General features: G+C 37.9%; 1 protein-coding gene across 3 annotated transcripts in view; it reads right to left on the minus strand.

Moving 5' to 3' along the window:
• Nucleotides 1–12969, minus strand: part of IBTK (inhibitor of Bruton tyrosine kinase) — an 88537-nt gene extending 75568 nt beyond the window's left edge. For 2 of the 3 annotated variants that reach the window (XM_027854778.1, XM_027854765.1), the window contains exons 1-2: nt 12751–12967; nt 3012–3733 (exon numbers count right to left, since the gene is read on the minus strand). In XM_027854778.1, the coding sequence (XP_027710579.1) occupies nt 3012–3335 (324 nt within the window). In that variant the 5' untranslated portion in view covers nt 3336–3733; nt 12751–12967. Of the gene's footprint in view, nt 1–3011; nt 3734–12750 lie in introns of all 3 variants that reach the window. The other variant, XM_027854773.1, reaches the window with a different exon arrangement.
• Between the last annotated feature and the right edge of the window lie 8603 nt (nt 12970–21572).

The following is a 21572-nucleotide window of genomic DNA, read 5'->3' on the forward strand; positions in this document are numbered from 1 at the left end:
TAGATAGATAGATAGATAGATAGATAGATAGATAGATAGATAGATAGATGAAAAAGGCAATGGGTACACAAACCCCAAAAACGAAAGAGTCCCTTCCTTGAAGAAACTTGAGTTGAATCAGAGTAGAAGGAAAGCGGGCACAAGAGGAACAAAAAATAAGTAGAAAATAAATTATGATAAGATAAAGGAAAAAATCCAGATGAAGTAAGGCAGTGTTGTCAAACCCAAATATAAATGAATCCCTGAGGCCCACATAATGACCTAGAAAACCACAAATTAACATTATCCATGTTACATTTTTATTTATTTGGTTATTATTCATTTCCCAATTACATTTTAATCTGGAAAATGCCCACAGCTCTGTGAGCCCTAGTTTTGAGTCTGACACCAATAATCTAAGAAAACCTAAAACAACAATTTCAGCCATGGGAATAAGATTGGGGAAGGCTTTCAGAGAGGGCTTCATGGATATGGTCATATTACTTCCTTTAAGAAAGAAAAGAATTTCTACAAGAGCAAAGATAAGGGGTATGTGCATTCCAGGCATGGGTGGTAGTCAATTAATGTTTTTTTGGTTTTGGTTTGTTTTTTCTTAAGGCAATTGGGGTTAAATGACTTGCCCGGGGTCACACAGCCAGTAAGTGTCAAGTGTTTGGTCTGAGGCTGGATTTGAACTCAGGTCTTCCTGACTTCAGGGCCAGTGCTCTATCTACTGTGCCACCTAGAAGCCCCTTCAATACATGTTAACAGCAAAGTTAGCAAAATAACTGGGGAACACCTAATAGTCCATTTTGGCCGGAACAAAAGACTTCGTAAGGGAAGTGATTAAAATAAATAAATAAATAAAGCTAAAAACGAGAATCTCAAATGCCCCACTAAGGAGTTTGTACTCCTTACAATATGGGCAATACAACAGGGAGTTTGTACTCCTGACAACAAGGGAACCACTGAAGGTTTTTGACATGGATCTGGGAAAACAATGGGCACAGGAAAGCCAGGTACAAGACTACAGTAGACCAGATGAGAAGTGATAAAGGCCTAAACCAGAGTGGTAGCAGTTTAAGTAGAGAGAAGAGGATGATCTGGAAAGATACTGTGGAGGCAAACTTGACCGGCCTGGCAACACAAGAAACTTGAAAAGTAAGAGAACAATTTCTTTGGAAGAATTGAGGCCTTGAAGGAAAAGGATTGAAACATTCAGGATTGGAAGGAGGGTGGAAAGAGTCAAATATGATGTTTAGATCTAAGCTGAGTTTCTTCAAAAAAAAAATAATAATTTTGGCAACAGGATATGATAGAGGACAGTAGGTTCAAGGAAAAGTCAAAGATGACTCAAATTTTTAAGCATGAGCAATGAATGTAGTGTTGACACAAATAGAATTAGGAAAGCTGGGAAGAGGGGCAATTTTAAGTGGCTATGGGGAACGTAGGGGTAAAGATGAGTTATCTTTTTGATATGTTAAGTGACGATGAGACAGCCAAGTGGAAATATCCTGCAGCCTGTCTAGAGTTCAGAGGCATCCTTTTCTGTAACACTTCCTCAAATAAACATACAAAATTCTCTTAAGTTGTAAATAAAGTTATTTCAAAGTTAAAAAGGATTTTAGGCTATTAGTGTATGTATACATATATGTATATGTGTGTATATACATACACACACACACATACACACAATATATGGGAAAGTCTCTCATTTAACACCCTTTGTTCTGAAAGCTGGTTTGTAAAAATTAGTTTGTACAGGAAAATGATTACAATTTTCCAATAAGGAACATTTTCTATTTTTGCTTTTTTAACCTGACTTATAATGGCATTATTAGCATCATTGTCCAGAAATTTTTGTTTTAAGAGGAAGAATGCAAAAATGTTATTATCTTGACATAGAATTGTGATGAGAATTCATATTCTACAAGGACCAACCCTTGGCTAAAACTCTCACCTGGAGAGAGATTTGCTAAAACCCAAGTAAGAAATTAATATGTATTTATGTCTCTTTGTACAAAATAGCATCCACTGAAAACAAACTCTGAAACTGATAGTGTAAGAATTTCCCAATATCTAATTATATATTATTTTATCTAATTATATATATTATTAGAATATAATATATATTCTAATTATAATTTCCCAATATCTAATATATAACCATATGGTTATATATTTCTTATTTTAAAATAGATCAAGCCTAAATTCAAGCCCATTCTGCTATTCCTTATACAAACTACAAATACTTTTTTTTTTTAAACAATTGAGAGGCAACTTTTACTGATATCAGTTAGGTTCTCCAAGTATAAAATACTATATTAGCTGTACTACAATCTCTAATCATCTAACAATTTTTATATGGAAAATTCACCCTGAAATATCTCAGTTACTCCCAACTCCTGCCTAATACTACCTACCTACCAACTCATACAAGCGAGTTCATGTATTCACCACAGAAAACTCTCCAAGTAGGAAATAATCCAACAGCAGGCATATACCTAGACATCCTCAATGTGTAAGCAAAGCAATTAGCCTTGGCCTCTCCCCTTCTCCAAAGAGAATTTTCCTTTTCATTGCCTGGGGAACCCAAATCATACAATTTGATGATCTGTAAAATAAGAATACTACTACTTATCTCATAAGGTTATTTTTAAGCTTTTGAGCGCTATAAAAATGTGTTATTCCAGACCTATAAATTGTGACTACCAATTTTAATTGTGTTCCTTCTTAAATGCATAGTTTTATTTCTAAACTTTTCTTTTTACTGCCTTACTGTCAAATATGATGGAAATAACAGTGGTTTTAAAACTTAAGAGCTATTCTGTTTTAAGATATCTTTTAGTATTTATCAATAATTTATTTTGATATTATAAAAATATGTACATTTTACAATTATTCTTTTTATATAACCAATGACCTATAAATAAAAAGTTACTTAAAATATCAGTACTATAATAAAAATTTAATCAAGATATATAACAATAAGCATTTTTAAAAATAATTCTAATACAAAGTAGGGCACTAACCTTCAAGAGCGACCAAACACAATCAATATGTCCATAAAAAATGCTTCTATGCAAAGCTGTCCATCCTGACTCCTTGTCTCTCACCAACAGATCCACTCCTTTTGTCTCTGCAAGCCAATCCAACACTCCTTTCTTTCCACATGATGAAACGAGGTGAAGAACATTCCTTCCAAAGGCATCCTTGATAGTTGCAGCATTGTAACAGTAAGTAGAAAGAAAGGCCTTAATCTGGCCTTCATTCCCCCTTGTTACTACAGAAAGGATATCCAAAGCATGCTTCAGGGATCGACACTTTAAAGTACAGTCTGGCATAGAAGAATTCATCCTACTCTTTTTCACACTGTTTATTCTTTCTTCAGAAGATCAATTCATTAAAACTAGTCTTATTTATTTTTATTGAAGTTAAAAAGAAAGACAGCCAAAGTATTAATATGCTTTTTAGGTTGAACAATGCTGGGGATAGATGGTATTCCCAGAATTCAAATTCATTTCCCCAAGACAGTAATACAAAACTATGAATCTTTGTGCAATTTATTTTGGCACTTAAAAAAATTTAAGTATAAATATCTATAAAGTTTATATCAAATGTTATTATTAAAATAAAAAATTCTCCACTGTTCATAAATTATTCCAGGAGTCAAGCACCAAGAGGGAGTGGGGAGGGGAAATCCCCCTCCACACTGTCTAAAATCCTTTCAAATATCCATAATTGCAAAGGAGACCTGTAAGAGAAGAACAGGGAAATGAAATATAAATTTTTAAAAATATTAAATTTATTAAATTGTCAATAAAAGAAGTATTGTTAAAAATTGTAAAATATCAGCCTTAAGTTAACAGTTTCAAGGAAAGTTATAGTATTATTTTCTCTAATGGTTGATTTGTCTTACATAGTTTTGACACTAAAGAGACAAAGGTAGGTAGACAAGTTAAGATGCTCTTATTCAATAGCCATGCTAGGGATCACTCCAACAACCTCTGCAGCCACTATAAAGGAAGCTGTCATCCAAAGCATAAAGTGAATAGTCAGGGTACACACAGAGATGGATCCTTCTTTTTGCTAATTTGAACTTTTGTGTTACTGCTTCTAGCAAGCAAACTCTCATTAACTGAATTGTTACAAAGTCAAATTCTACTAAACAAAGCTATTTCCATGTCACAGAATCTCAACTATATAATTTTAAAACATGGGAAATACTACTACCCATCTGAAATGCTATGATGTCACAAGATACCATTCTTCAAATCCCTCACTCGATGTAGAAATTCTAACACCTAACATACTATAAAGCCTAAAGAATCAAAAACAGGCAGCTTAATCACTATTATACTCAGCACAGTATTATTTACCTTTCCTTCAGTAAACTCTACCCTTTTCTCAATGTTTTTGCCTTACACATGAAATTCAGATTATACACTAAAGACTAGACCACTTCAAATGCCCACTAACAGTTTTTTAAAGGTTTATCAATAATTTAATTACAAATTACTACCTCAAAGAAATTCCAAGTATCTGAATACCTACATTAAGTCAGTTATGTTTCATACCCAAAACACTCATTCATTTTGCCTCACTTTGAAAAGCAGCTCTAGCATTAAAAGTGTATTTCCAAGAAAGAGACCAAACACACATAACCACAATACGTGTGAAATCATTTCCTATACCCATTAGAAAAAGAACTAAAATATTTTAGATCTGCATTTTCATTGCCCCCCCCCAGGAGTTAAAAATGAGAAAACCCCTTAAGAATCTCTCCATTTCAAACACTAAAATATACATATGGTAGAGTTGACAAGGGCAGTACACTGGGGATCACAAGACTTGGCTCTCATTTCTACCACTCAATAGTTTTATGACCTTAGGCAAGTCATTTGTCCTCTTGGGAGTTTCAGTTTCCTAATCTTCAAATAAGAGGGTTGGATGATGATTCATAAGATTCATTAGGGCTCCTCTCTTCCTTTAAGATGCAGCTCAGACACAATCTTCTGTATGAAGCCTTTGTTGATTTCCCCCAGCTATTAATGTCCTCCCTCCCACAGTATCTTTTATTTAACCCTTTGTATCTGTGTATATGCATTTATTAACTTTATATGTATATGAATGTCTGCTGTATCTTTATATACATACACACACACATACACACTTGCTATTTCCCCCATTAGAATACATAAACTCATTTTAAGTAGAGATCACTTCATTCTTTGTACTTGGCCCATAGCAGATACTTAATAATTACTGGATGACTGAGTGATATAAGTTAAAAAAAACTCTCTGGCTCCATAACTGTACAATTCCCGAAATTAATATTTCTAATAACATTTGTAAGGTTCAGCTCAACTTTAAAATTTAGATTTCAAATGGGAAAAGTATGTCAGCATCCAGACAATACCGAGTTTTAAAAAAAAAAAAGCTGCAAGCTCTTACATTTTTAACACTAGCATTTCATTTTTTTTTAAGTAAATAGCTAGAAAATGTACAAGGTTTATTTCATTTTGGCTACCTTATAAAATGCTCCAAAAGTCATTTTTGTAGCTTCAATGTGTAAAGAACCTCCAAGCAAAAATATTTACTAATAAATCACTTCATTGTTATATTATTGTATTAAAAAGCAACAGGGCATATTTTCCTCCTGTATTAATACATCTCAACATAAACATTCAAAAGATAATGAAACATTAAGTTGAAATACCATATAACAGGATCAGAGAGGCATTAATACTTTAATGTGACCTATATTAGTTCTGAACTAAAGTTTAGAATTGATGTCTCCATGTCAATATTTTAATATATTGATTTTCTCAATCCTAAAATCCTTCTGACCTGTCTTTGACAATTGATGCCATTGACCACAATCTCCTGGAGAGACATTCTCCTCCGATTTTCCTGACCACTCTGCTGGCTCATCATCCATATCATACCCTTAAAACAGAGGGTGTTCTCCTAAGCTAAGAAGCTTCCCTTTCTTAGGCTCTCTGCTCTCCTTCCTCCACACACTTTCTCTTGGTAATATCATTCCTTAGCTCCTATGGATTTAATTATCATAACCCAGATCAATATATCCAGTTCTGGTATTTCTCCTGAGCTTCAGTCCCACATCACCAACTTCTTATTATATATTATACATTTTAAACCATGTCCCAGAGTCATATTAATTTCAACGTTTCCAACATTGATCTCATAATCTTTTCCCCTAAACCCTCCTTTCTTCTAAACTTTCATATTTTCTGTCAGACACCACCACCATCCTTCCAGTATCTCAGATTCATCTACTTAGCATTATGCTGGACTCCTCACTCTCCCCTCCTACATATATCAATCAATAAACATTTACTAAACATCTACTTTATGCCAGATACTGTGCTAAGCATATGCAATCAGCTGCCAACTTCTTCACAACATCACTTCTACTTACCTAACTACCACCTTACTTCAGGCCCTCATCATCTCTAGTCTAGATTACTGCAATGGAATCCTATTTGGTCTCCCTCTCTATTCTAGGCCATCCTATACACTGCTGCCAAAGTATTTTTCCTAAAAAACTGATTTACCCATGTGACTCCCCTACTCAGATCAATTCTAGTGACATCCTATCGTCTCTGGGATCAAATATAAACTCTTCTGTTTAGTTTTTAAAGCCTTACACAACTTAGCTCCGACTTATCTTTCCAGCCTCACTGGACATTTCTTCTGCTCCACAACTCAGCAAACAAGCTAAGTTCAAATACAGCTTCATACACTTACTAACCGTATGACCCTGCGCAAGTCACTTAATTTCTGTCTGTCTCAGCTTCAACTTTAAAATGGGGATAACAGCACCTATCTCTCGGGATTGTTGTGAGGATCAAGAGAGATAACACAGCGTTTAATAAATAGTTATTCCTTCCCCTCTCTCCTCTCTGTTCCTCACACATGACACTCTATCTCTCATCTCCTTGTTTTTGCACTGACTGTCCCACATGCTTGGAATTCATTTCCTCCTTACCTTCTCTTTAATGTCCCTTTATTTTCTTAAAGATGCAACTCAATTACCATATTTTTAGTATGAAATCTTTCCTGAGTTTTCCAACCACTAGTGCTTTCACTCCCAAATTACCTTGTATTTAACTCCTTTGTATATACTGCATTTTGTAATCATTTCATATTTTTATATGTACTTTTATATAAAATATGCATATTTTATAAGTTTATGTCTCCCTCTGCTTGCCAGCAGAGATTCATTCTACAAGGTGAAACAAAATGTAAACATAAGAAATACAAATTACATACAAAGCAAATATAAAGTAATTTCAGAGGGAGGAAAACACTAAGAGGAGGGAAGGCAGGTAAGAGGGAGTTTCAGGAAATCAGGAAGAGCCTTATAAAGGAGGTAGCACTTGAGCTGCAACTTAAAGAAGGATACTAGGCTTCTAAGAGGCAGAAATGAGAAAACCTGGAGGAGCTTATACAAAGCGATAGAGAATAGTAAATAGGTCTGTTTGGCAGAAACATAGGATGCATGAAAGGGAGTGATGTGAAATCTGTCTGGGCCAGGTGTGCTTCCCATTTTTTGTGTCATGGACCCCTTTGGCACTCTGGTAAAGCCTATGGACCATTTCTCAAAATGATCTTTTTAATGCATAAAATACTTTAAATCAGAATGGAAACCAATGAAAAAACATAGTGAAAATAAAGATATAATTTTTTTTTTCCATCCAAGTTCACAGAGACTCTGAAATCTATCTATGGAACCTTTAGGGATCCACAGACCACAGGTAAAGAACTGCTGATCCAGAAGGATAGATAAAACCACATTCTGAAGAACTTTAAATGCCAGACGATTTTATATTTTATCCTAGAACTGGAAATTGCTGAAGTTCTGAAGCAGAGGAGTGTTACGCATAGACCTGTACTGTAGGAATATCAACTTGGAAGTTACATGGAAGATAAAGTGGAGGGAGTCTGAGACTTGAGACAGGGAGACCAACTAGGAAGCTATTGAAATAGTCTAGGCAAAGGTGATGGAGGTCTGAAATAGGACGCCTCTAAATGACCATACTCTTCTAATTTCCAAACCTGATTGTTTTTTCTCATTCCTCATCCATCTTGATTTTTCTTCTATTTTTAATATTGCTGACTATCCCTACCTCCTGGATACTTATCTTCCTGGCTTTTCATGACATTATCCTCTGTCGGATCTCCTCCTACCTGATTTCTCCTTTTCGGTCTCCTTTACTGGCTCATCATCTACATAATAACTTCCAACTGTGGATATTCTTCCAAGGCTCTGTCCTGGGCCCTCTTTTTTTCTCTCCCTACATGAGTGGTTCTTAACCTTCTTGTCATGTAATGAAATGTGTAAAATAAGCTGTATCAGATTACAAAATCAATTATGCTCAAATATAGTTATGAAAATATTTTTAAAACAATTCACAAATTCTAGATTAAGAACCCTTATTCTATACTGTATCTCAATGCCTGTTCAGTTCCCATAGGTTTAATTATCACCTGTATGAAGGTGACTCAAAGATCTATAGATATAGCCCTAATCCCTAAACTTCAGTCCCACATCACAAACAGCTTTTTGGACACCATGAATTGACTGTCACCATTCTTTTGGTATCTCAAGGCTGGTAACTTTGATATTTACTCTCCTTCTCTCTTCCCTCTCCTTCACCCCACATGCCCAATCAGCTGCCAAATCTTGACATTTCTATCTTCACAACATTTCTCACACACATCTTTTCAGACAGCTACCACATTACTTAAAGCTTTTATCACTTCTGGCCTGAAATACTGCAACTGCCTCCCAATTGGTCTTCTTTATTTCAGGTCAGCCCACTGCAATCCATCCTCCACATAGCTTCCAAAAATCACAGATCTGACTCCCCTTACTCAAACTCTAGTGGCTCCCTATTGACTTTCGGATAAAATATAAATTTCTATTTTATCTTTTGACCTCTTCACAAAGTGGTCCCTTCTACCTTTCTGATCTTTTTATACACTCTCTGATGTAGCAATACTGGTCTACTTGCTATTCCTTATATACACCATCCCCCAACTCCATGTCTTTTTACTAGCTATCTCTGCAAACCTGACTCATCAAATACCTCTAACTTTAAGACACAGGTCTAAAATCACCATCTACATGAAGCCTTTCCTTCAAGAGCCAGCACCCTCCCTTCTGAACCACCTTTTATTTAACTAATTTGCTTTGTATTTATTCTCTTTATATTTCATGTCTATAGACTTACATCTATTTGACTCCCCCATTAGTCAGTCAATACTTTAGAGTCTTTTTTTTTATATCAGGTAGCAAATTCAATTAATTATTCCTTCCCAATGTTTTTCAAATTGTGTCTGTTCCTACCTTTCTATTCCCAAAGAAATCACTCTTCATTGCCTAAATCTATACAATTTCAAGAGTCTCTTGTCTCCACGTCTCCAATGTCTTCCCACTGCAATTCATTAAGCATATCAAGGCCAAATTAAACTACCTGATTTCCTTAAAACACTACTTGATCCTATCACTTCTCTCCTCTAAAACCTAAAATGATAGTCCAAAATCCTTAGCATAATACTCAAAGCACTACACAATGTGTTCTCAACCCAGTATCTTTTCCAACCCAATATCTTAATACATACATAGAAGAACCTTTCATTCTGGCCATGCCAATTTACTGCCAGGATCCAGAACATGCCTTCCATAGTCTTACTTCCAAGCCTTTATTTATTCCATGGTTACTTGCCTGTAATATTTTTCTCACTCGTCTCCACCTAGTTAATTTGCATCCATATTTCAAAGCCCAACTCAAGTACTACCCTCCTTTATGAATCCTTCCCTGATCACTAGTAGTAATTTCCCCCTCTTCCAAATTATCATCTCAGTAGTATACATACATACATATGTATATATTATAAACATAATACTTATATACTTATAAACTTGTGTCAAGTACATTTCACCAAAGTAGACTGAGGTACAGACTCAGAGCAAGATTTTATTAACAGTGATGTGTTTAACTATTTACAAAGTCAGCCACAGTGGCAACCTCAGCAAAGCCAGCTCCTCCTTAAGGATGGGACCCTGTTGGGGCAAGAACCTTACAATTAGCTATACTGAGAAAGACGGGCTGGCATTCAGGTAAGGGTAATTTCTGAACTAACAATTAAGGAATGTTAATTGTTTTATGGAACCCATCTGTATCTTGTAGTCTTTTCTGGAGACTCACAACTAGCAGACTTGGTGTCTCCTAGCAAGAGATAAAAAGACATAGACAAAAAACTTCCTTAACTACACACACACGAAAGGACTTATGACAAATCTTTTGAGGATGGTAATTTTGTGGGGTTAGATAGATATCCATGAAGTATCCCAGGGAAATCAACCATAAGAGATAACAACTTTTCTATCAAACTAAATTTAGCTAAATTCAGCTAAATTCTCAAGCTCAACTCAAGGACAGAAATGTGGCTTGAGTAATCATACAAAATAGGGCAGTAATACAGAACAGTATCAATTACAGAGTGGAATCCATTATAAAATGATACAGAATCAATTTAATTTCTTCAATTGTAGTGATATTTGTTTCTGTGCTTGTCTTTTTTCTCCAACCAGACCCTAAATTCCCTAGGGTCTTAGGATCAGAAACTTTCATGTGGTTTTCTTCCCCCAACAGTCCCTAAGAGTATATATCATGTACAGCAGGTACTAAATAAATGACAAATGATTACAAAATATTCCAAATGTTACGTAGGTTTGCACCAGAGGCAATATGGTATAAGGGAAAGAGTGCTGGATTTAGAATCAGAGGACCAACACTCTGTGACTTAACTACCTTCAGTGACCTCAAATAAGTCATTTAACCTCTTAGGGCCTCCATTTCCTCATCTGTAAAATGAAGGGTTAATTAAATAAATGATCTCTAAGATCCCTTCAAGCTCTAAATCTATGATCCTCATCTATAAAATTAGTTAACTTAGATAATTTCTAAGGAGCCTTTCAGTTCTAACATTCTATGATTTTTAAATGAAATGACATCATGAATGAAATACTTAAATAACTAGCCAGAAATAAAAACAATCCTTTTATAGCACTAAAACTGTTATTCACATAAGGTTACAAAACTTACCCTTTATTACATTTTTTAAAAAAAAGTTGCTCTGAGATTTTTCTCTCTTTACAATTTTATCAAAAGTTTCATTGCATTGTAGACAGCAAATTTATTCTAATCCTCAACCAGTACAATGTTGTTATTGTTGTTCGGTTACATTCAACTCTTTGTGACTTCATTTGGGGTTTTCTTGGCAAAGATACTGGAGTGATTTGCCATTTCCTTCTCCAGCTTATTTACATATGAAGAAACTGAGGTAAACAAGGTTAAGTGACTTGCCCAGGGTCACAGAGTTAATGGCTGAGGACAGATTTAAACTCAGGTCTTCCTGACCTCTGGCCTGGAGCTCTATCCACTGCGCCACCTAACTGCCATACCAGTACAACACCCACACTCTAATTTGGATAATTTTTCCCAAGTTACTTTTAGAGGAAACTTCATTGGATATGGCAGCTAAATTCTTCCATATAAAGAGTAATAAAATTTGACATTTATTCAAATTATTTTCAAAACAGAATACAGGCTTATTTTCTAATTCTACATGTTCTGTACCTAAAAGCTTCTTACACTTTTCGAAATGTTTATTTCAAATGAAATAAATGAAAAGGGACATATACACAAGATAAGTAATTTCAACCAACTTCCAAACTGCTGGACAAATGTGATAATTTTCTCTGCTCTTCTATGGAATGTGGTGCAAAGCCCAAAGCAGATTTTAGTTTACAAGAATTTTTTAAAAAAACGTTTAACTAACGTGAGAATAAATAAAATAAAAATGTAAAATATTTGGGGCTTCGATACCAACAACAGCAACAAGGACAAATACTGAGGTATTTGAATTTGCACTCTATTCCACAGTAGGGCAGAAACATAATATATGAATAAAGTAATGGCGGGAGAGTAGTCCAACATAGTTGGAATTTGTGGTCTGGTATAAATGCACACCCTTTTTTGCTGCCACTCATATTTTTAAAAGCATTAATTTGTGGATTTAAAAAATGACACCTAAATACCTCCTCAACCTGTGCTCTGGGGAAGAGAGAAAAAAAGATTTGTTGTCCTGCTGCCAAAGTAGCAAGGGACTTTAAAGGGAGACTAGTTTGAAAATAAGTGTGAAGTTCCCGTTTCCGCATTTCATCTGCTAAATTCAAGCACAAGGAGATTCTATTTGTTTTCCCAAGCGTGGTCACTTCAAAAACAAAAACAAACCAAAAAAACTACAGCTCAATTCTCCAGCTTCAGAATTCGAGCCCTAGATTATAGGGCCCCAACCATAACCATGTTTGTACAGCCACATCATATGACAACCACGGTCTGGGTCTGTGGGGATACAGGAACCCCAGAACAAGTGAGGGCGTAGGGACTGGGGGGGGGGCCAAGCCAAAGGTCAGAGCCTCAGGACACAGCATCCACGGAGGAGGCGGTGCCACCACCACGTAACCCAAGTGACCATTCATCTGCAGAGGGCCTAACCCGAGCCACCCCTGGCCGGGTCCTCAGATAAACAGCCTCGGGCGGGGCCTAACACTCCCCCCCCCACACACACACACATAACACACACACTCGTACACACACAGCTCGGCCTGGTGGGGCGGGGTGCACCTCCCTCCGGGGCTCGGGCTCGCCTCCCCGTCCCCTGGCCGCCCCTCACCAGTCGCTAGATAAAACAGCGCCGACGGTCTCCACGGGGTCTGCACTCGGTAGACTTGGCGCTCATCCTCAATGACAACAGCAGGAGAACCCGAGGAACGCCAGCAGAGCCGGTTCCCAGTGCCCTGTCCGGAGGCTCCGGCAGTGGCCAACTGAGATGACCCTCAAACAGCAACTGGAGCCGACCAGGCGCTGGACCGGAGGAGAGAGGGACACTGTGTAAAGTGGGTGGGACCCACCCTGGAACAAGACGGGCGCCGATTGGCTGCGGTTCACAGATGCCTCCTGGGGATTGGCTGAGCGGCGGCCAGGGGGCCGCGGCCGTTTCCTTTACTCCGCGCTTACTCCAAGTCCACCTCGTGCCCCTCCGCCACAGGACTTCCAGCTTCCTCTGATTGACCCTGACCCTGACCCCAGTCCCGAAGGTGGGAAGGACTTAGGGGAACACAAAGCAAGTCGGGGCCGAAGCGACCCTAGAGGGACCGGCTCCCTCGGGGCCGCGAGCCCCGTGAGGTTATGGCCCGGACCAAGCCGCCCAGCTCCTCTGACGCAGCCCCCGGGGTCGGCCACCTCCTCTCCCCACCAGCGGAGCCGCAGGTGTGGACTCTGAAAACCAAATCCGGGCCCGGGAGGGGGAGGGGCGGGCGCCCACGTGGCGGGGGATCGGCTTCTTCCTCCCTCCCGGGAGCGGAGGCCGGCTGAGCTGCCGACTGCGCGCGGGTCACCCGAGGGCCACGGGCCTCGTCTTCCTGCAGTGTCACCGTGCCCGTCCCTGGGCACTGACACGCCACCTGGCTAAGCCATGTGTCATTCTTTGGTTTGACCTGTCAGACGTGGTGACCGCCTCCTTGGAGGCGGGTTTTGGACGCGGCCCTTCCATGCCCAGTGTGTTGCCACGTTAGGGCTTCCTGCTGTGCCTGTCATGAGAGCCGAGACCTAGAACTGGAAGGGACATTCAGGGACCTTATGGTCCGACCCCGCCTCATTTTGCAGATGAGGAAATTGAGGCCGTGGGAGATTATTTGATTTGGGCACAGTATTAGATATGGAATGTGTTCTTAATACTTGCATGTTGATTTAATAATTGCCCAAGGTCACATGGAAAGGGTCAGAGGTGGAATATGAACCAAAGTCTTCCAACTCCAGGGTCCAGAGATAGGGCTTTGTCATGTCACCCCCTGCTATTCAGGGTTTTGTTTCTGCTTTACTACTATCTAATGTTGAGGATTTGAGAAAGGAGGAAAAATGACTAGGGATATTAATTTCCACATCTAGAAATAATGGCTTCCACCCATTTCTCACCTTTTTTCTTTGCCCTCTTTTTTTGTAATTGTTTTGTTTCATTCAATATCTGAACTAGGGTGGTGACGGTGTGAAGTAACAGAAGGGGACATATATATGAGAAATATGTTTAGTTAGGGAAAGATAGTATGCAAAATGAAAGATAGAGAGATAATAATTAGATATTAAAGAAAAACTTTATGAATTGGCTGACACATAGACACCAGAATGTGTGACTAATTGATTACCTACCTGTGCATCCTTGAGGAAATCACTCTACCTTTCTGAGCTTCAGTTGCCTCATCTGTAAAATGAGAGGTTTGGAACAGTTTTATTCACTCCTTTCTAAGCCCTTTGCAATCTAACTTCTAGCTTCATCACCTCATCATTCAACTGAAACTGCTTTCTCCAATTACCAATGATCTCTTACTTGCCAATTCTCAGCCCTCATCATTTTTGATCTCTGCTGCACTATTGATCACCTTCTGAGTATTCTTTCCTCTAGTTTTGTTTGTTTGTTTGTTTGTTTTTATAACATTCTCTCTTTCCTGGTTCAACTCCTACTATATGACCTCTCTTCAGCATTCTCCTAGACTGTTCTGGGCTATCTTCTCTTCACTCTGTATTCTATATTATGTTGCTTGGTGATCTCATCAGATTCCATGTATTAAATTATCATCTCTATATAAATGATTCTGAGGTCTATATATACAGCCCTAGTTTTTCCTCTTAGTTCTGTTCCTGAATTGCCAACTGCCTTTTGGACATCTCAAATTCAAGTCCAAAACAAATCATTATCTTTCCCCTCCAAACTCTCACCTCTTTCAAACCTTTCTACTATTGTCAAGGGAACCAGGCTCACAAACTTGAAGTCATCCTTAACTCCTCACTCACACTCACCCCACATATCCAATCTGCTGTCAGGGTTTATCATTTCTACCTTAATGATATTTCTCATATATGACCCCTTTTTTCCACTCACACAGGCACCATCCTAGTTCACAACCTCATCACCTCTAGCCTGGCCTATTGCATTAGTCTTCTAATTGATCTGCAGTAACTCTTGTCCACTTCCAATCTATCCTCAAATACCAAACTGATTTTTAAGTGTAGGTATGACTATGTCATTCTCCACTCATTCAACTCCAGAGACTTTCTGTTACCTTCAGGATCAAATATAAAGTCCTCTGTTTGGTGTTTAAAGATGTGCTCCTGCCTTCCTAGTCTTCTTACCCTTTACTCCCTTCCACATGCCGTTTAATCCGGCCACATTGGCCTGTTTGCCGATTCTTGTACACAACATTACATATCCTGTCTTCTTGTTTTGCTCTCCTTGACTTCTATGCCTGAAATTTACTCCCTCCTGTTAATTTCCCTAGCTTCCTTCAAGACTTAGCTCAAATCCAGTCTCTGCGGGAGGCTTTTCAAAAAACCATCAACTACTAGTGCTTTCTCCTTTGAGACTGACTTCTATCTATTCTGTAATATTGTTTATGCATCTAGGTATTGTACATGTCTGCTCCATTAGAATGTGAGTTCCTTGAGGGCAGATACAATTTTTGCCTTTCTTTGTATCCCCAGCATGCAACACAATGCCTGAAACATAGTAAGTGCATATAATAAATGTTTATTGGAAGGGAAGGAAATAAGCATTTATTAAACACCTACTATGTGCCAAGCGCTGTGCTAAGCACTTTGGAAATATCTCATTTATTTGATCCTCACAACAACTTTTGTGAGGTAAGTGCTGTTATTATCCCCATTTTACAGTTTTGAAACTGAGGCAGACAGTTGTGAAGTGCCTTGCTTTGTGCCTAAGGTCACAAAGCTAGTAAGTGTTGCTGGATTTGAACTCAGCTTGTTGACTAACTAAATATCTCAGTGCCTACTATATATAGGCACCATATTAGGCTTGGAGATTTTTTTTTTTAAGTTGCTGCCCTCAGAAAGTGTTCATTCTACTTATAACCTCTATAATCCATTGTAGCCCTAAATCTATAATTTTATGATAAAAGCAGTAACTACTTTAAAGAAACTCTGCAACTCTAGTTGGTAATTAAGTGTATTACATTCAATTCAATAAATAATTATTGAACTTCCTAGAACTAGATTAGGTTTGAAAGAGCTTACAGAAGTAGTGGGTGACCTAGATCCTCCACCAGAGGAGTTTACAGTCTTTTAGAAGAGATAAGATTTTAAACATTTGAGAAATAGCACTATATATAATTCACAATAATACACATAGTATAGTACTTAATTCAGGATAATCATAGGCTAAAAATCCATGACGAAAGCAACTAAGTGGTCAAGAAAGGGGGAAGTATACATAACACATAGAACTATCAGGTTATATTTTGAAGGAAGTGGGGCTTGAAATGGATCTTGACTGATTGGCCTTCTATGAGGAATAGAAAGGAAGAGAGGATTCCAGGTGGGGAAAATAATATAAGCAAAAAAAAGATGTAGTGTTACAGAAATTATCTAAGCCAAACAATCCAGCCAGTGAGAATGTAGTTATAAAAGTGAGATAATCTTTTCCCTCGAGTTCCTTCTTGGGGGGCAGGGGAACAATAAGGAGTGGAAAGGGGGGGAGAAGAACACATGTTTACACATATGTGAATATAGGACATAACAATAAGCAACTACTGCTGGACCTAAACAGCTGAGAAACTATACCCCATCTCTGTACCCAACAGAATAGACACTCTCAATCCTGGACAAAGGCATGCAGTCCAACTAGGTTCAGTCCTAGGGGAGCCTGGCATTACACCCTTAAGCTCATTAAACCCCAACCCAAGCACCTTGGGATAAATTATTTAAATTAGGTTTTAGTTCAAGTCTACATCTCCTCAAAAATCAGAGAATTAAAAAGATTCTCAAAATGTATAATATGAATCAGGTATGAGATAAGCATTTATTTTCTATACACCCACAAAAATGCTGAAAGTCACTAAAGACTGCACATTGGCAAAACTACTTTAAAAAGTATTCAGTAACTTACTCTATACCTACAATCTCATGGGAGGCTGATACTTGAGCCTCATTAGAACATGAAGCAATCTGTGGGACCACTTGAATGGCCATACCCACATTTTGCCTTATGGCTGTCCAAACAACTCCTAGTCATCCTACTACTAGTAGTCATCTCTGATGAAGAAACTCACCTTGCCACCAGTCAGCTAGACTGTCAGACCACTCAAATCCATGAGGTCATCTCCAAGCCTAGACTTGTCCATATGGAGATTGCTGCTCAGTTACCTACTCAGAAAAAGAAGGCTCAAAATGGTTAATAAAAAGACCAAAGGCCCAGGTTCAAGCTTGTCCAGTGGGGTCCCACTATTCTAGCTGCTATGTAAAAAGTTACATTCATACCAGGGCCTCCAGCTTCTAACTGGAAATCTCAGAGTTACATGATTCTACTTGGAATGTTGAAGGAAGAAGAAAAAGTCACAAGCTGACTCTTTTTTAACTGAACCAGTCCTTTGTCCTTCTACTACTGTCATGAGGTAGGGGAGGACCATTCAGAATTTTCTGCATCATACCAAAGTCAAGCAATAAACATTTATTAAATACCTGTTATGTGCCAGACACTGGGCTAAGCTTTCAGGATAGGAATACAAATAAAAAGAAAAATAGTCCTTATCTTTAAGAAGCTAACAATCTAACGGGAAGACAACACACAACAGGAAGCTGAAAAGATGAAGAGGGCAGAATGAGAAAGTACCTGGTACAGCATCATGATAAAGTTCAAGGAACTCTACAAGTAGTGTAGCTAGCAGAAATGTAACTGTATTTGGCCCCTCCTTAAATGGAGGTTTTGGAGCTCATGAATTTGCCCTCAGATCAGAGAGACAGAGAGCACTAACAAAATGTGAATACCAAGGTTGTTTTGATTTTTTGATATGCTGAGATTTCCCAATGATGAGTTTATTGGGTTATGATGGCATCATGGAGAAGTTCAAAAGCAGTTAACTTGGTGGGAAATAAGAAGGCTGTCCTTAGCAACCTCCTTAAGTGGAGGTTTTGATGTTCATGGCTCTACCTTCAGAGAGTAACAAGCCTATTCAGCACTGAGGTACCAAGTGGTCAGAAACATCCAGGAAATTAATCTTCCCTACAGTCCCTAAATCCCAGACCAATCAGAACGAGGAAGTACAACCTTGAGCATACTCCGTGGGATGGCACTGGTTACATCTTCATCATCATCATCATTATAACATTTATTTAGCTCTGGTTTACATAAATAATTCTCGTTGGATAGCAAATGAAATACACAGTACTATGGAGGAAGTGACTGACAACTGGGGAAATCAGGAAAGTCCTCTTCAACAAAGTGGCAGGAGCTTAACCTTGAAGGAAACTAGGGGTTCTAAGAAGCAGAGAGGTTCTAAGAGCAGAAAAAAGAGAGCATTGCACTTATGAGGGACAGACTATACAAAGACAAAGAAGTAGTATATACAGTGCTGTGTACAGGACATCGCAGGTCAGTTAGTTTGGAGTGTTGATTATTCAGCCTAGAATGTTTAATGCCAAGGGAGGTTGTATTTTGTCTTAGAGGCAAGATAATAAAAAGTCACCAAAGCTTCTTTAGTAAGAGTTACATGGTCATACCTGTACTTTAGGAATATCAATTTGGCATCTGTGGAGAGGTTAGATTGAAAAGTGGAGACACTGGCTGCAGAAAGACCAGGAGGCTATTGAAAAACTCCAGTCCAAAAGATGATGATAACCTCACTTTGGATGGTTGTGGTATGGCTAGAGAGAAGGAGGCAGATGTAATAGATATTAAAAATATAAGAATTAGAAACTGCTTAGCTATGGAAATGAGAAGTAAATATCTACAATAAAATTGTCCCCCTCTTGAAAACATTTATCTGAATTTTCAGTTAAGTGAAATTTTTACCAAATTTGTTCATCAATAACAATTTTTCATATTTAAGAATAATACCAAGGACTTACCATTTACACATAGGATATGTACTTTGAATTGTTAAAATAGCCATTTCAGAAAGCTTTCTATGGGGTAACAGAGATATTAGTATTAGAGTGTCCATATGAAGGTTGCTGCTCAGTCACCTACTTAGACAAGAAAACAACACACAACAGGAAGCTGAAAAGATGGGGAAGGCAGAGTGTAGAAGGTACCCAGTGCAGAAGCATGAGGGAGATCTAAAGAAGTTCACAAGCGGTGTAGCTAGCGGGAAATTAGGAGTAAGATTTTAGAGCTCAGGGATCTGCCCTCAGATCAGAGGGACACAAGGTGGTTGTTGTTTCTCCTTCGTTCTTGAAGAAGACCATGACATCAGAAAGACGATGCCATGACTTGCAAGTGAATTGGATTTAAGTAAGGGAGGGCTGTGCAAAGTCACCAGCCTCACTGTCTCCTCCAGAGCTGTCTGGGTCCAGTGGCAAGATGAAAACCAGGGTGACTATAGATGTCCTCCGGCAGAAGGTACTGGTGAGATGTGAGTATCAAGGTTGATTTGATTTTGCAGGTTGATGAGTGGGATAAAAGGAAAAATGTGGAGTTCAAGGATTGTGATTATAGGTACCTATACTACACCTTTACCTGATAATTGCAGGTGGAATCATAATTTTTTTGTAGATCCTGGCACACTGAGGAAAGTGAACTTTCAGGTATGGTCACAATTCAATTCAACAATATTTATTGAGATCCTATGGTATGATGACCTGGATTAGGCACTGTGGGGGAATATTAAAAAGCCTAAAAATAGAGGTGATAGCTGAGATATTTTAATAGATATGGAGAATGTAAGAGAGAATAATGTAACCCTGCTTAATGCCAACACTTTGGGAGTGAGTGGGAGGAAAAAGGGGAGCCAACAAGAGAGGAGGAAAATGAAAGAAAAGGTAGGTAGGAGAACCTGAGAATGCTATGTCATGGAAGCCAAGAAAATTGTTTCAAAACTAGCAATGCCAAATGAAGCATAGAGGTTAAAAAGAAGAAGAAAAAAAAACATTGGGTTCTACTACTTGAAAGACATTGTTGACTTTTGAGAAGATAATTCTAGTAGAGTGGCAGGAATGGAGACAATATTGCAATGAATTGAATAGACAGGTAGAGAATACACACTTCTGAAATGTAGCCATGGGTGGCTCTTAGCTCTAAATCCATAATTCTATGAAAACAATGAGATAACAGAGAAACATGTGGTTCTTTGTAAGGATGGGAAGGAAGACCTGAACATAGTTTTAGGTAGAAGGGAAGTCACCAATTCAAAGACAGAAGCAGTCATTGATAGAATAAGGGAACTAGGGATGGAATTAAAGACACTACTCAGTGGTATCATAGGCTGGATATATGCCCCAGAAAGACAGCAGATAAATTGTCTTAGTACCTTTCAACAGAGAGCTTCCAATCACCAACACTCAACTCTTCTTCTCTGAGAATTAATTTTTAAATGAACAAACCATCTGTAAGGGAAAATATAGTTCAATTTCTAGTTCAATATAATCCATATTATTCAATTTAATTTCATGAAATATATTTAAATCCTATGTGAAGCACACTGTAGTAGGTTCTGGGGATTCAGAGGTGGAAAAGGATATAAATCCTGCTCTCAAGGAGATTATAATCTAATCGGTGATGAGACCTATACCTACATAACCATAATACAAGTAAAAATGTGATAAGTACATATCTTAATATATCTAAGATCTATGATTTCACTAGTGTTGATAATATTTAAACTCCTGTATAACTTAACAGATGGTCCTCAAATATTACTATTGGTTTAAAAAAAATTAATCACCCTCCAACCAACCTGGTGATGAGCCACTAAACTTATCTAGACTGGTCCTCAGGTAAGACTCATATAATCTGTTACTCAGTTTATGCTATCCATAGGATAAGTACACAGGAGAGGACAAAGGGAAAGATCAAGAAGAATAAAAGACAGCACAGGAAGGAGATGATCAGGAAGATTTGACTAGGTGGTACTTCTTTTGAAAAAAGAGATGGATTTCAGCAGGTAAGGAGGAATATAGAGAAAATTGGTATGAGAAATAGCTAACACAAATGTCCAGAGATAGAAGAGTACAAGATGAAATCTTAAATGCAGAGAACAATGTCTGACTGGCATATACTATTCCATAGCAGGGCAAAGAAATAAACCACATTCACAAAGCAATTTCTAGGGTGGAGTGTGGAAACAGGGATAGTTGTAATTTTTGTTCTATTACAAATACATACTCTTTTATGGAGTTGTTAAAATAATACACATTTTAAAAGATGTATTCAGCTTTCAAGAATGTAACAGTAGAAGCAAATATATTAATGGTCTGTTTAAAAAAACAATTTAGATAAATAGAGAACACATAAAGGGGATTAAAATGAAATAAGGCTATAAAATAGTTTGTAAGAAGACTATCAAAGCAAGATTTGCCTTTCATATAATAAGTTTTCTTTATGCATGTGTTGCATGAATTAAACTACATCTTGGTAGATTGAAATTTTGAAAGGAATATGTAGGTAGTGGTATGTGGAGTTGTTTGGCTCATGTAGGTTATGAATGTCCACAT

The sequence above is a fragment of the Vombatus ursinus genome, unplaced genomic scaffold (genome assembly GCF_900497805.2).
Source record: "Vombatus ursinus unplaced genomic scaffold, bare-nosed wombat genome assembly UNPS02000582.1, whole genome shotgun sequence".
In the NCBI taxonomy this organism is placed as follows: Eukaryota; Metazoa; Chordata; class Mammalia; order Diprotodontia; family Vombatidae; genus Vombatus; species Vombatus ursinus.